General features: G+C 47.2%; 1 protein-coding gene across 1 annotated transcript; it reads left to right on the forward strand.

Annotated features, from left to right (window-relative positions):
* Positions 1-1,062: 1,062 nt before the first annotated feature.
* Positions 1,063-3,518, forward strand: LOC123626221 (melanoma antigen preferentially expressed in tumors-like). The gene is given in 3 exon segments (XM_045535112.1): positions 1,063-1,612; positions 2,880-3,307; positions 3,310-3,518. Coding segments are annotated over 3 exon segments (1,164 nt in total). The 5' UTR covers positions 1,063-1,085.
* Positions 3,519-12,450: the final 8,932 nt, after the last annotated feature.

The following is a 12,450-nucleotide window of genomic DNA, read 5'->3' on the forward strand; positions in this document are numbered from 1 at the left end:
GAGGTAAGGCAGCTCCCTGGGGTCTCTTTTATAAGGGCACTAATCCCATTCATGGGACTCCACACTCATGACCTAATCACCTCCCAAAAAGCCCTAGCTCATATTATTATATTCTTCAGCTCCAAAATTTTTGTTTCTTTTTAATGATTTCTGTCTCTTTGGTGTACTTTTCATTTTGTTCTTATATTGCTGTTCTGATTTTGTTCACTTGTTTTTTATTTTTTAAATTAACACAATATTTGTACATATTAATGGAGTACATAGTGATGTTTTGATACATACAAGGTACAGTAATCAGATCATGGTAATTAGCATATTCATCATCTCACACATTCATCATTTTTTGTCTTAGGAACATTCAATATCCTCTCTTCTAGCTATTTGAAAATGTACAATATATTATAGTTAACTATAGTCATCCTACAGTGCTATAGAACACTAGAAATTATTCCTCCTATCTAGTTATAATTTTGTATCTTTTTAAAAAATCTTTCCCTATTGCCTCCTTTCCATACCCTTCCCAGCATCTACTAACTTGTATTCTATTCTTTACTTCTATGAGATCATCTTTTATGGCTTCTGCATATGAGTGAGAACATGCAGTGTTTAACTTTCTGACCCTGGCTTGCGAGCTGTGCTGGATGGGCTGGGGACCTCCCCTGCCTTCAGGTCCCCAGGTCTCAGGTAAGGGGATGCTGGGACCAAGGCCTCAGCACAGAGTCGGAGAGTGAGCTGGGATCGAGGGGGACAGATGCGGACTCCATGGGTTTCCAGGTTAAGGACATTAAAGAGCGCGCTTTTCCCCTGCTAGGGATTACGGTGCAGGCTGTGTGAGGAACCAGGATTGGGAAGGGGCCCAAGCGCAGAAGGAAAAGCCCCTTCGAGAAGGCGGGCTGGGTGGGCTGGTGCTGGGGTTTGAGGAGCAGCCCCAGGTCGCTGCTGCTCATCTTCCCTGGGCCCCCAGGTGGCAGCATTTCACCACAGCCCTCTCCCCACAGGAGGTCGGAACTGAGGGTGATGGATTTGACCCTGGACTTTGAGCAGGTCCAAAGTAAAGGGGCCTCTGAGGCCTTGGCCAGGTTCCCATGCTGGTTACCATCAACAGTCAAGGCAGAGATGCCCAGGCTGTGGCCAGGCCCCGGCCAGCAGAGGACGCAAGAAAAGGACGGAAGCAGCCATGGGAACCAGTGGAATTGCACATGGATCTTTTCCTGAGAGGCCCCTTCAAGTTGGACACGTTCCTCTCCAGCCTCCTGAGCAAAGTGGAGCGGAGCAGCGGGTCCCTGCGCCTCTGCTGCAGGAAGCTGCACGTTGAGGAGATGCCCTTCAGCAGTCTGGTAGGGATCCTGCAGACGCTGGAGCTGGACTGCATCCAGCAGCTGGAGGTGTTTGACTGGTTCTGGGCGCTGGCGGAGCAGAGCCTGTTCGCCACGCGGCTGGGGAGCATCTGCAACCTGCGCAGCCTCACGCTGGCCTACTGCCACTGGGCCTTCCCGCCCGAGGGCGAGCAGTCCTCCAGCTGCTTCCTGTCCCAGCTCAGCAAGCTCGGCCACCTCCAGAGGCTCCACCTGTCCTACTCCTACCTCTCAGGCAACCTACATCAAGTGCTCAGGTGAACGAGTGGGCAGGGCCCTCCATGCGTCCCCAGAATGCCCCAAGTCAGGTCAGGGCAGGGAGCGAGACAGGAAGTGGGGCCCATTCTTAGGTGTTCATGGAATTGCGGGTGCAGCCTGGGCACCTTGGGGTTCATTTTCTTTCTTTCTTTTTTTTTTTTAAGATGCTTAAGTCAAACTCAAACAGCAAGCACTTGGGGTTCAGATGCAGCTGCTGGCTGGAATCTGCTTTGGAACACAGAGATTTTGTGGGGAAGAGGGCACATTGCTAAAAAACAAATTACAACAAATTTTGTTTGAAGATCTAATTGGCTTTCATTAGTGATTCACAAACGGGGGCAGCCTCCCATTGTATAAACGAGAATAAGAGCTCCGATGATCTGAGCAGAGGAAATTGGCTTTGTAGGCAGAAAAGGGCTGAAAAAAGCGGAAGTAAGGAACAAAAAGCAGATTGTTTCAAAGTTACTTTCCTTATAGGAAGAGAAGAGGGGGCTTCCTTATCATGCTGGGCCCCCTCTGGTTGGCTGCTGTGACTCTCCTGTTTTTTGGAAAATAGTTTCAAAGTTCAGTTGGCACCTAGCACAAGTGACTCCATTCTGCTTTGCTCTGGTCTGTTGGGGCCTAGTGTGGGAGCTTAGTCCAAAACAATGGCCTTTGTTTTTTTTATTTATCCATATGTTCATTTACTCAACAAATCTTTTGGGGCACTGCTGAGTGCTGGGCAGGAAAAAGCCAGACACAACACAGTTCAGGCCTGTCCTCCTGGAGCTCGTGCCGCCCCGGACAGGTGGGTGTAGAGCCCGGCAGGACAACTGTGGGAGGGAAGCGTCTTACTCGGCATGTGTCCCCTAGAAATTTCCAGGTGGGGCATCCGGTGCACCCAGCCCAGCCCTGGTTAAACAGAAGCCTGAGTGGTGGCTTCCCCAAACCCAAAACTGAGGAATAATGGGCTCCCCCATGAATCCCTTATTGTCAAATAAGCTCTTTCTGTCCAAACGGCTCCTCGGCAGTCGTGTGGGGTCCGTATAACGTGGGTCTCCACTTCACCGAAGAGAAACTTAGAGTCAGAGGGGTTCAGGGCAGACCTGGTGTGTCTACTGAGACAGAGCCAGGCCTTGGGACACCAAACAACCTGTCCCTAAACACGCTGGTAAAGGGCTTCCCAGATGAGGAAGTGGCCTGAGGACCGGCCCCTCCGCAGGCAAGCGGGTGTTCAGGCGGAGCGCCTGGGCCCTCCCCTGAGGCGGCTGCACCTTCTCTCCTCAGGTGCCCGCTGGCCCCGCTGCTCGCCCTGGGGATCCGCTCCTGCACACTGCTGGACACCGACATCGCCTACTTGTCCCGGAGCCTTCACGCCACCTGCCTGAGGAAGCTGGATCTTAGTGGCAACAACCTGTCCTACGTGGTCCCTGGGCCCTTAGAGACCCTGCTGGCAAAGGTCTCAGGGACACTGCAACACCTGGACCTGAGCCACTGCCGGCTGAAGGACGCCCACCTCAGTGCCATCCTGCCAGCCCTGTGCCGCTGCTCCCGCCTCAGCTCCCTGGGTCTCTCCGACAACCCCGTGCCCAGGGCCGGCCTGCTGAGCCTGCTGGTGCGCACGGCAGGGCTGGCGGAGCTGAAGCGGGCGCTCTACCCCGTCCCGATCGAGTGCTGCGTGTACCTGCACGGCCTCTCCTGGGGGCCTGTGAACAAAGGCCGCTGGGCCAGGTGCAGGCTGAGATGCAGAAGCTGCTGCAGGCCGTGCAGCGGGCCGACTTGCGGTGGAGCCCCCCACTGCCCTCGCCCTTGCCCGTGAGGCTGGTGCAGCTCAACTGGGGGACCGAGGCAGGGCCCCGGGAACCGTGGTCAGAGGCGGCAGCTGGAAGCTTCCTGTCGGGCACATGTTGTTTGCAGGGAACATAAAGGAGACTTCCACGGGATTGGTCTGGTGCTTCTCTTCTGCCCCATCCACAGCCCAACGCCTGGCCTGTTGCAAATGTTCCTTCCGTCCACACGTTACCGTCAGGCGCCAGGAATGGGAAGACCCCAGGGGCCCAGCCGTCCCCGGCACATGCTCCCTTTACTCACCTTACTCTTCTGCCACTCGCTCAGCTTCTCCTTCTTGTCTTTTGCTTCTGGACAGAATGAAATAGGCCCTTGGCTGACTTCCCCACCTAAAGGCATCACCTGTGCACTGGAGGCCTGAGCAGCTCAGGGGGCGGCTGGGAGCGCAGATGAGATGCACACACGGCACAGACATGGCACACACAGACATCAACCAGCTGGTTGCCATGGAGCGCGTGCTGGGGCCGGGCGCTGCCGTCCTCAGACGGGGCATGCAGAAGGCCTAGGACACAGCTCACAGTGACAGCAGGGGCACATCTGGGTAGCAAGCCCATGCAACAGGGCATGGTCAGAGAAGAACCAGGGTTACCCTCTTTCACACACAGTGTCACCTGTGGAGGGCCAGCTCAGGGACCCTACAGTAATCTCAAAGACCTGTGAGTGCAGCATGGTGGTTTTTACATTATCCGTTTACTCAACAAGTACTTGCTAAGCGCCTACCCGTTGGCAAGTACTTTAGCAAGGGCTGAGGATAGAGCAAAAATAATGCTAGGCCCCTGCGTGATGGCATGCTTTCAGGCTGGGGAGGGAGCCGAGTGAAGGGAGTGGGCCCGCTGGTGAGGTGGGCGGAAGGGGACAGTCTGAGATAAGGCATCAAGCAAGGTATGTCTGGGCAGAGAGGCTGGGTCTGGGTGGCCACAACCTGCCCTGCGTGGGCATTTGGGCAGAGCCCTGCATGGGACAAACCCTCCAGGCAGAGGAACAGAAAATTGCATGTTAGGGGAATATTGCCGGACAGAAAATCTGGGGGCTTGATGCACTGCGCCCTTCTTTGCTATGCTGAAAATTCAAACATTTCCTCAAACCTCGATTCTCATTAACAGCCTCCGATCCACACGCCTCGCTCCTCTCTGATGCGGCCGTGCAGGCGTGTAATTGCAGCGGTTCCACCCGTTACTACCCCAGCATGGTATCCGCGCCTATGAAATGAAATCCCGTCGCTTCCTCTGGTGACATGTCTTTCCAACAGTGTCAGGGCACCGGTGCTGCCTGGCCTGAGTACACAAAGGAGCCAGAGGGCCTGGGTTACATGACCCGCCGTGACTCAGACTCACTTTCTCCTTGCCTGAGTCAGTGTTGCTCTTTAGTCAGATGTTGGAGGACGCTTGCTTCCAGAATTCTCCCTGAGATCACAAGACCTTCCTGCCGCTGCACAACCACCCAAGCGCTTGTTTGAAGGTTCCCTACAGTCCAGGCTGAGGAACAAACCTCAGCCTCCGGGTCGGGGTTAGGAGAGCTGATGCTGCAACCTGTGTCCAACCATTTGTGCCTCAGTTTCCTCATCTATGAATTTAATAATTTTGAATCATAGTTAATTATAGTCCCTATCATACATGATTGCACTGTGTTAAATGTTACATGCTCAAGGGACTTTTCCAAGGTCCCATCGCAAAAAAGTAGTGGTCAGTGGTGCCTGGCTGGGAGGCCTGGTGGGGGGATTCAGCGGGATAGTCGTGGAAGATCTTCAGGACAGTGGCAGCCACATAGGTCATTTTCAGTAAGTGCTGGTTTCCTTCCCCATCTTGATGCCAAGTGGACAGTCCACTCCGGAGTGTCCCTAAGAACAAGAAGCAGGTGCACATGTGCCAGCAGGCCTCATGTCAGGCCTCAGACAAGAGAAGAAAGGGGCCTGGCGCAGTGGCCTGTAATCCCAGCACTTTGGGGGGCTGAGGTGGGAGGATCACTTACACCCAGAAGGACAAGACCAGCCTGGACAACAGAGCGAGATCTTGTCTCTACTTTTAAAAAGTAAAAAGGAAAAAAAAAAAGAGGAAAAGAAGGAAAGAGCAGAGGGTGAGTAGAAAAAGAAGATGGGGAGGGAGAAAGCCAACACATCAGGCGATTGGAGGAACCGGATGGGTTGTCTGCCCCTGCCCCAGCTAGTCCCCGTTCCCAAAGCACCCTCGCTGCCCCGGCCTGCAACACAGTGACTTCCGCACACCAAGACAGCAAGTACCAGCTCTCCAGAGACTCACAGCCCAGGAGGCGGGCAGCACCTGCACTCCACGCACCCTGGAACACCCCTCGCACCGTCACCGCAGGACACTGTGCGCCCTGCACCATTGGGGTCTTGCTCGCACCATTCCACAAAGTCAGCTTGGGGCACAGAGGGAATTATGTGAGTAACGGATACGTGGATGGGTCTGTCAGTTAACCTCTGATTCTCGACCATTGCAAACATGAATCCAACACGATTATCAAAGCAGCAGAGGGCAACACTTGATCGTTTGTTCTGTCATACACTGTGCTATGTGTTTTATGTACGTTTTCTGAGCTAAGTACCACAGGTCATTAGAAAGCAAATCCCAGGAGGCCAGACATTTTTGTCTGTTTCAATCACTGCTATAGGCACAATGCCTGGCAATTAGTAGGTGCTCAATAAATATTGGATGAGTGAGAGAACAAGGGAAGATTGAATGGCGTGATTAATTTAATATGGCACGCTCCTAGGCTCCCGTAGCTTCATAATCATTGCTAACATTTTTATTTCCCCATTTTCTACTCATCCTACTTGACATTATTCTTGTTTGTTTATTCTTCCACATGAAAGGCATGGTTGTTTAGTCATATCCCAAAATTACAACTACTCTGAGTACTAATTCTTTTATTTTTTTGAGACAGTCTTGCTTTGTTTGTCCAGGCTAGAGTGAGTGCAATGGCATCAGCCTAGCTCATAGCAACCTCAAACTCCTGGGCTCAAGCGATCCTTCTGCCTCAGCCTCCCGAGTAGCTGGGACTACAGGTGCAAGCCACCACACCTGGCTAACTTTTTGTTTCTGTTTTTAGTTGACTGGCTAATTTTTTCTTTTATTTTTAGTAGAAACAGGGCCTCACTATTGCCCATGCTGGTTTTGAACTCCTGAGCTCAAATGATCCGCCCGCCTCCGCCTCCCAGAGTGCTGGGATTACAGGCCTGAGCCACCGCGCCTGGCCTGAGTACTAATTCTTAAGAGAAAATTATGAATAATTTAAGTTGACACCATTCATCATTCTATACAGTAATGTGGTTTGCTTTTCTTTTTATTTCACCAGTTAGAAAAAATTTACTATTGATTTTGGCCCCTCATTCATCACTAAGATATCCTTAGATATTTTAGTGGAGGCAGGGAGGAAGTGTCTCTTGTGCAGAGAATTCATTTTGGCCACCACTTATTTACATGGGTTTTTGCTGGTGTTCACAGAATATGCCGGCACATTCTACTAGTTCTTCAGTTGTTTCTTTGGTGCAGAAAAGGGTGTGAAGACGTGTTGAGCCCGGGTCACAGGAGAGGGTGCCAAGAGCTCTTTCTCCAGAGACTCTGAATCATTTGGGCTTCTGTGACTCTTTAAGCCTCACCCACTTCTGGGGGTGGAGGGCACTGTGACAGAAGTCCCCTGCCAGACAGGGGAGAAGGATGGCCACAGCACACAGCCGGTTAATTCAGTGTTCCTAAGTGCAGGTTTTATTGCCATTTTATTCAAACTTCAAAAAGTAATTTTGAGGTCTACATAATATTCCCTGATACCAAAGCACCACAATTCATTTAAGAATCCCCCAGTCCCGAGGGACCACTGTGCACTGGCAGGCTAGCATGTTGGACCTGACCCAGCTGGCACCTTTCAGTTACGAGTCACCATTTCAGAGACTGCCGGGCAGACAGCTGGAGGAGATGCAGTCAGGCTGGCGGTGCTGTGCACATCGAGCCCAGTGTAGACCATTTCCCCAGCTGACCAGATCCGAGCTGGATCCCAGGTGATCCAGTGCAATCATGTGTGGTTCTGGATTCTCTGGCACTTTGGGCACAACTCAGATACTGTGCTGGGTCACATCCAGTATCCAGATCCTTCCTGGTGGACATATGGAGAATTGGGTATCCTTCCTCATGACGAAGATGCCTCTCTATGAGCAGAGCCAGGTGAGAATTTCAAGAAATTACAGATTCATATTGTACAATAAAGTTGTAAATTAAAGTGGTTTGGTCAAGAATGAGGGGGAAAAAAAGAATTTCCCTAGTTCTGTCCATTTGAACCCATGCCATCTAATTTGGTGCCACCAATCAGATGTGGCTTGCCCAGCACCAGTCTGTATTTTTTTTTTTTAGAGATGGGATCTCACTATGTTGCCCAGGCTGCAGTGCAGTGGCTATTCACAGGCACAATCCCCCTACTGATCAGCTTGGGAGTTTTGACCTGCTCTGTTTCTGACCTGGGCTGGTTCACCCCTCGTTAGGCAACCTGGTGGTCCCCTACTCCCAGGAGGTCACCATATTAATGCTGAATTTAGTGCGGACTCCTGATTAGCATAGCACACTACAGACCAGAGTTCCTGGGCTCAAGTGATCCTCCAATCTCAGCCTCCCCGGTAGCTGGAACTACCCATCCAGCCCAAGCACCAGTCTAAATTGAGATGTGATATAGGTGTAAAAATACCAGATTTCAAAGAACTGGTATGAAAAAAATTTAAATAATTTAATTAATATTCTATTTAATTTAATTAAATATTTAATTATTTTAAAAACAATTTCAGTAGTTAATTTAAATAAAACTTTATATTTTATACTGATTTTACATTGAAATAATAGTCTGGATATATTGGGTTAAAGTATAAAAATTAATTTTACCTCTTTATACCTCTTTTAATGTGGCTCCTGGAAAACTAAAAATTACAGATGTGGCTCACACTATATTTCTATTGGACAGCACTGATTTAAACTATTCCCAGCTTTCATAAACCATCGGTAACCAAGATTCATTTGTATTGCCATTTATATTCTTTAAAATTTATTTCCCCCTTGGTCATGAACTTATAGGTTCTCTCCTTGGAGAAAATATGGTGAATTAAATATAAATTTCTATTTTTTTCTTTTCTCTTTTTTTTCTTTTTTTAGCCAGCCACTTGACAGCTCAAAATATAAATTTCTAATATTGAACTATTTTTGCATTCATGAGTGCAAAATCCTACTCGGATTTTAATTTTAATTACATTGCATCTAACAGTCAGTATGGAGAGAACTGACATCTTTATGATATTAAGTTTTCTTATCCATGAACATGGGCTCTCCATTTATAATAACTTTCTGGTATGGGTTATTCTTTTAATAGCCTTCTGGCTTCTTCCCAGATTTATGTGGAGAAGTAGAACTGCTGAGTTAAAGATACGTAAATATTAAATTTTACACAATAAATGCCAAAATGTTTTCCCACCAATATATGAGATTCTGTAGATCTCTTCAGAGCCTATTGATTTGCCAAGCAAATGTGGTTTTGATTTTACATTTCCCTGTTTATTAAAGAGGTTACACGTTTCTTCCTATGTCTATTGGCCATGTGTAATTCCCTTCCGTGGAATTCTTGTTCATGTCTTTTACCCATCTTTCCATTCCGTTGTTTCTCATGTTGATTTGCAGTTCTTTTTATATTCTGAATACTGAACCTTTGCCAGTTTTATGTGTTGGTCATATCTTCTCCCAGGTCATAGCCTACAATATATCTTCACTTTTTAAAAAGTGTGTTTTGATAAAAATGTTCTTTTTCTTTTCTTTTTTTTTTTGAGACAGGATCTCGCTCTGTTGCCTGGGCTAGAGTGCCGTGGCGTCAGCCTAGCTCACAGCAACCTCAAACTCCTGGGCTCAAGTGATCCTCCTGCCTCAGCTTCCCGAGTAGCTGGGACTACAGGCATGCACCACCATGCCCGGCTGATTTTTCTATATATTTTTAGTTTAATTTCTTTTCTTTTTTTTATTTTTAATTTATTATTATTATTATTTTTTGAGACAGAGTCTCACTCTGTTGCCCGGGCTAGAGTGCCGTGGCGCCAGCCTAGCTCACAGCAACCTCAAACTCCTGGGCTCAAGTGATCCTCCTGCCTCAGCCTCCCTAGTAGCTGGGACTACAGGCATGTGCCACCATGCCTGGCTAACTTTATATATATATATATATTTATTTATATTTATATTTATATTTATATTTATTTATATATATATATTTATATTTATATTTATTTATATATATATGTTTTTAGTCATCTATATGATTTCTTTCTATTTTTAGTAGAGATGGGGTCTCCCTCTTGCTCAGGATGGTCTCGAACTCCTGAGCTCAAACAATCCGCCCACCTCGGCCTCCCAGAGTGCTAGGATTACAGGTGTGAGCCACCGCGCCAGCCCAAAAAAATGGTCTTAATTGTAATATAATCAAATGTATCAACCCTTTCTTTTATAGTTATCACTTTTGTGCCTTAAGAAATCATTTCCGCAGCTGAGCATGGTGGTGCACACCTGTAGTCCCAGCTACTCCGGAGGCTGAGGCAGGACGATCGCTTGAGCAGAGGAGTTCGAGGCCAGTTTGGACAACATAGTGAGACTCTATCTCTTAAAAAAATTATTTTCTACCTTAAGTCAGAAACATATTCAACTGCATTTTTAAATAAAAATTTAAAATTTTTACTTTTAACTTTTAAGTTTTGAACCCATCTGGCATTTTTTTTCTGTATGGTCTGAGGTAAGGATCCAATTTCACTTTTTTGCATTGAGACAGCCATTTATTATGGCATCAATTTCCGCTGATCTGACTTGCTACCTCTGTCATATTTCAAAGTCACATGCACACGAGTCTGTTTCCCTGTTCTCTGTTTTTGTTGGTCAATTTCTGGTATGCCAAGTCTCCCTCCCTTCCTAGCCGTCCCTCCTCTTCCTCCTAACCCAATAACCTTCCTTCCTCTTTAGAAGTCTTGGCAATTCTTGCCCCTTTACTCTTTTCTGTAAATTTTAAAATCTGTTTGTCAAATTTCCAGAAAGATCCTACTCAGATTTTTATTTTAACTACATTGCATCTAAAAGTCAGTATGGAGAGAATTGACATCCTTATGATACCAAGTTTTCTTGTCCATGAACATGGGCTCTTTATTTATGTTTTATAGTTTTATACTTTTCCCCATTTAGATCTTTAAAAACTTTTGTGGATTTATCCCTAGATACTACATGATGGTTTTTGCTAAGTAAATGCCTTTTTTTATTATTACATTTTCTAATTGTCACCGGTATATAGAAATACAATTGACTTTTGGATATTGATCTTATAATCAATTACCTGGTAAATCTCTTGTTAATTCTGTTAATTTATCAATGGAGTATTCTTGATATTCCAAGTAGAATATCATATTATCAGCAAATCACTTTATTTCCTCCTTTCCAATCCTTATGCTTTTTATTTCTTTTTTCTTCTCTTACTGTATATACCAGGTATTAAATTTTACTAAATGCTCTTTCTACCTCTATTAAGGTAATAACATGATTTTCTTCTTTCATGTCCTAATGTGGTGAATGATATTTATATTAGAACAATATCAAATTGCTGATATTTGACTATTTTTGACCAATAAAAACACAATTTTAATTAGTTCAACCTAATAGATTTTCTAATATTAAAATGCATTGCTGGGATGAACGTAACGTGATCATGACATATTGTCCTTTTAATATTCTGTTGGATTTATTTTGCTATGGTTTTAGATTTTGTATATATGTTCACTATGTGATATAGCTAATCAATAGATCTGTATTAATCACGTACCATGATAGGGGATTTGTTAGCTCCTCCCGTAGTTCTATCAATTTCCGATTTATATAGTTTGAGAACATTTTATTATATGCATACAGGTTTGGAATTGTTATATCTTCTTGGTAAACTGACCTGCCCTCCTGGAGAGCTCTGTTCTAAGGGTAGTAAAGCAGCTTTTTCACCACCTGGGGGCGGAGGGAATAGAGTCTGAATGATTGTCCCCTGCCCTGCCCCACCCAAGGCTGGCTGAGGAGTTGGACTGTTTCCAGTAGGAATCAGTCTCAGTGCTGGGCAGGGGGCTGCCTGGGTCCCGAGAAACCCAGGGCTGCAATCCTCCTGCCCCAGCGGTGGCCCCAGTGAATCACTTGACCTTGCCTCTTGGCCCCCACTTGAGGATCAAAGGCAGGACTTCTGACCCAGGTGGAACCAATCAGAGGCCATCTCCCTGGTGGGTACGAATTGGGATTCACCTCCTCCTACAGCCAATGGGCCCAGTTTCTTCCTAGCCATGGAGGAAGAGGAAAGCCCCCTCCAGCTGAGTTGACCCTAGGCCACTGTTCCCCTGGTCAGAATGCAGCTGGGGGTTGGGGGGGGGTCACACAGGAAGGGGACCTCCAACAAGTCAAAGGGTTCCTCTTAATCTGGATCATTTGTCAACCTGAGTCCATGCGAGGTCCTGACCCAAGCTCACAGGGAGGTTGGGGAAATTTGGGGGGTGGGGAGGAATGGTCAGCCGCAGGGTTCTCTGGGAAGACAGCACAAGGCGGCTGCAGGCTCTAACATCTTGAGACACGCAGGCCTGCAGAGCTGACCACTCAGCGTCCCCTGCCGGGTCCAGGCCTCGGGCCTCTCTCAGGCCCCGCAGAATGAACCCGGACACCGCACCGACTGGGCGAGCGGGGGCCTCCGCCGTTGCCTTTCTGCCGCGCTTGCCATTTGGAGATGGAGAACCTATCAAGGAGTGGGTTTGGAACCGGGGGTTCTGTTTTGAAAGTGAAATGTCACTGCCACTCTTAATTTGTGGCATTTCCAAACCTTAATTTTTCCATAGAACTCTTCTTTTTCCAGAGGATCTATGGGGCTCGTATTCCAATAAAGGCAGGTTGGGGGAAGCGTCTACAGGGAGCAAAGGAAACGTGTGTTATTACGTAAAATAAATTAAAATAATATCATGAAAATAAACCTATAATCC

This window comes from Lemur catta, chromosome 21 (assembly GCF_020740605.2).
Source record: "Lemur catta isolate mLemCat1 chromosome 21, mLemCat1.pri, whole genome shotgun sequence".
Lineage (NCBI taxonomy): Eukaryota > Metazoa > Chordata > Mammalia > Primates > Lemuridae > Lemur > Lemur catta.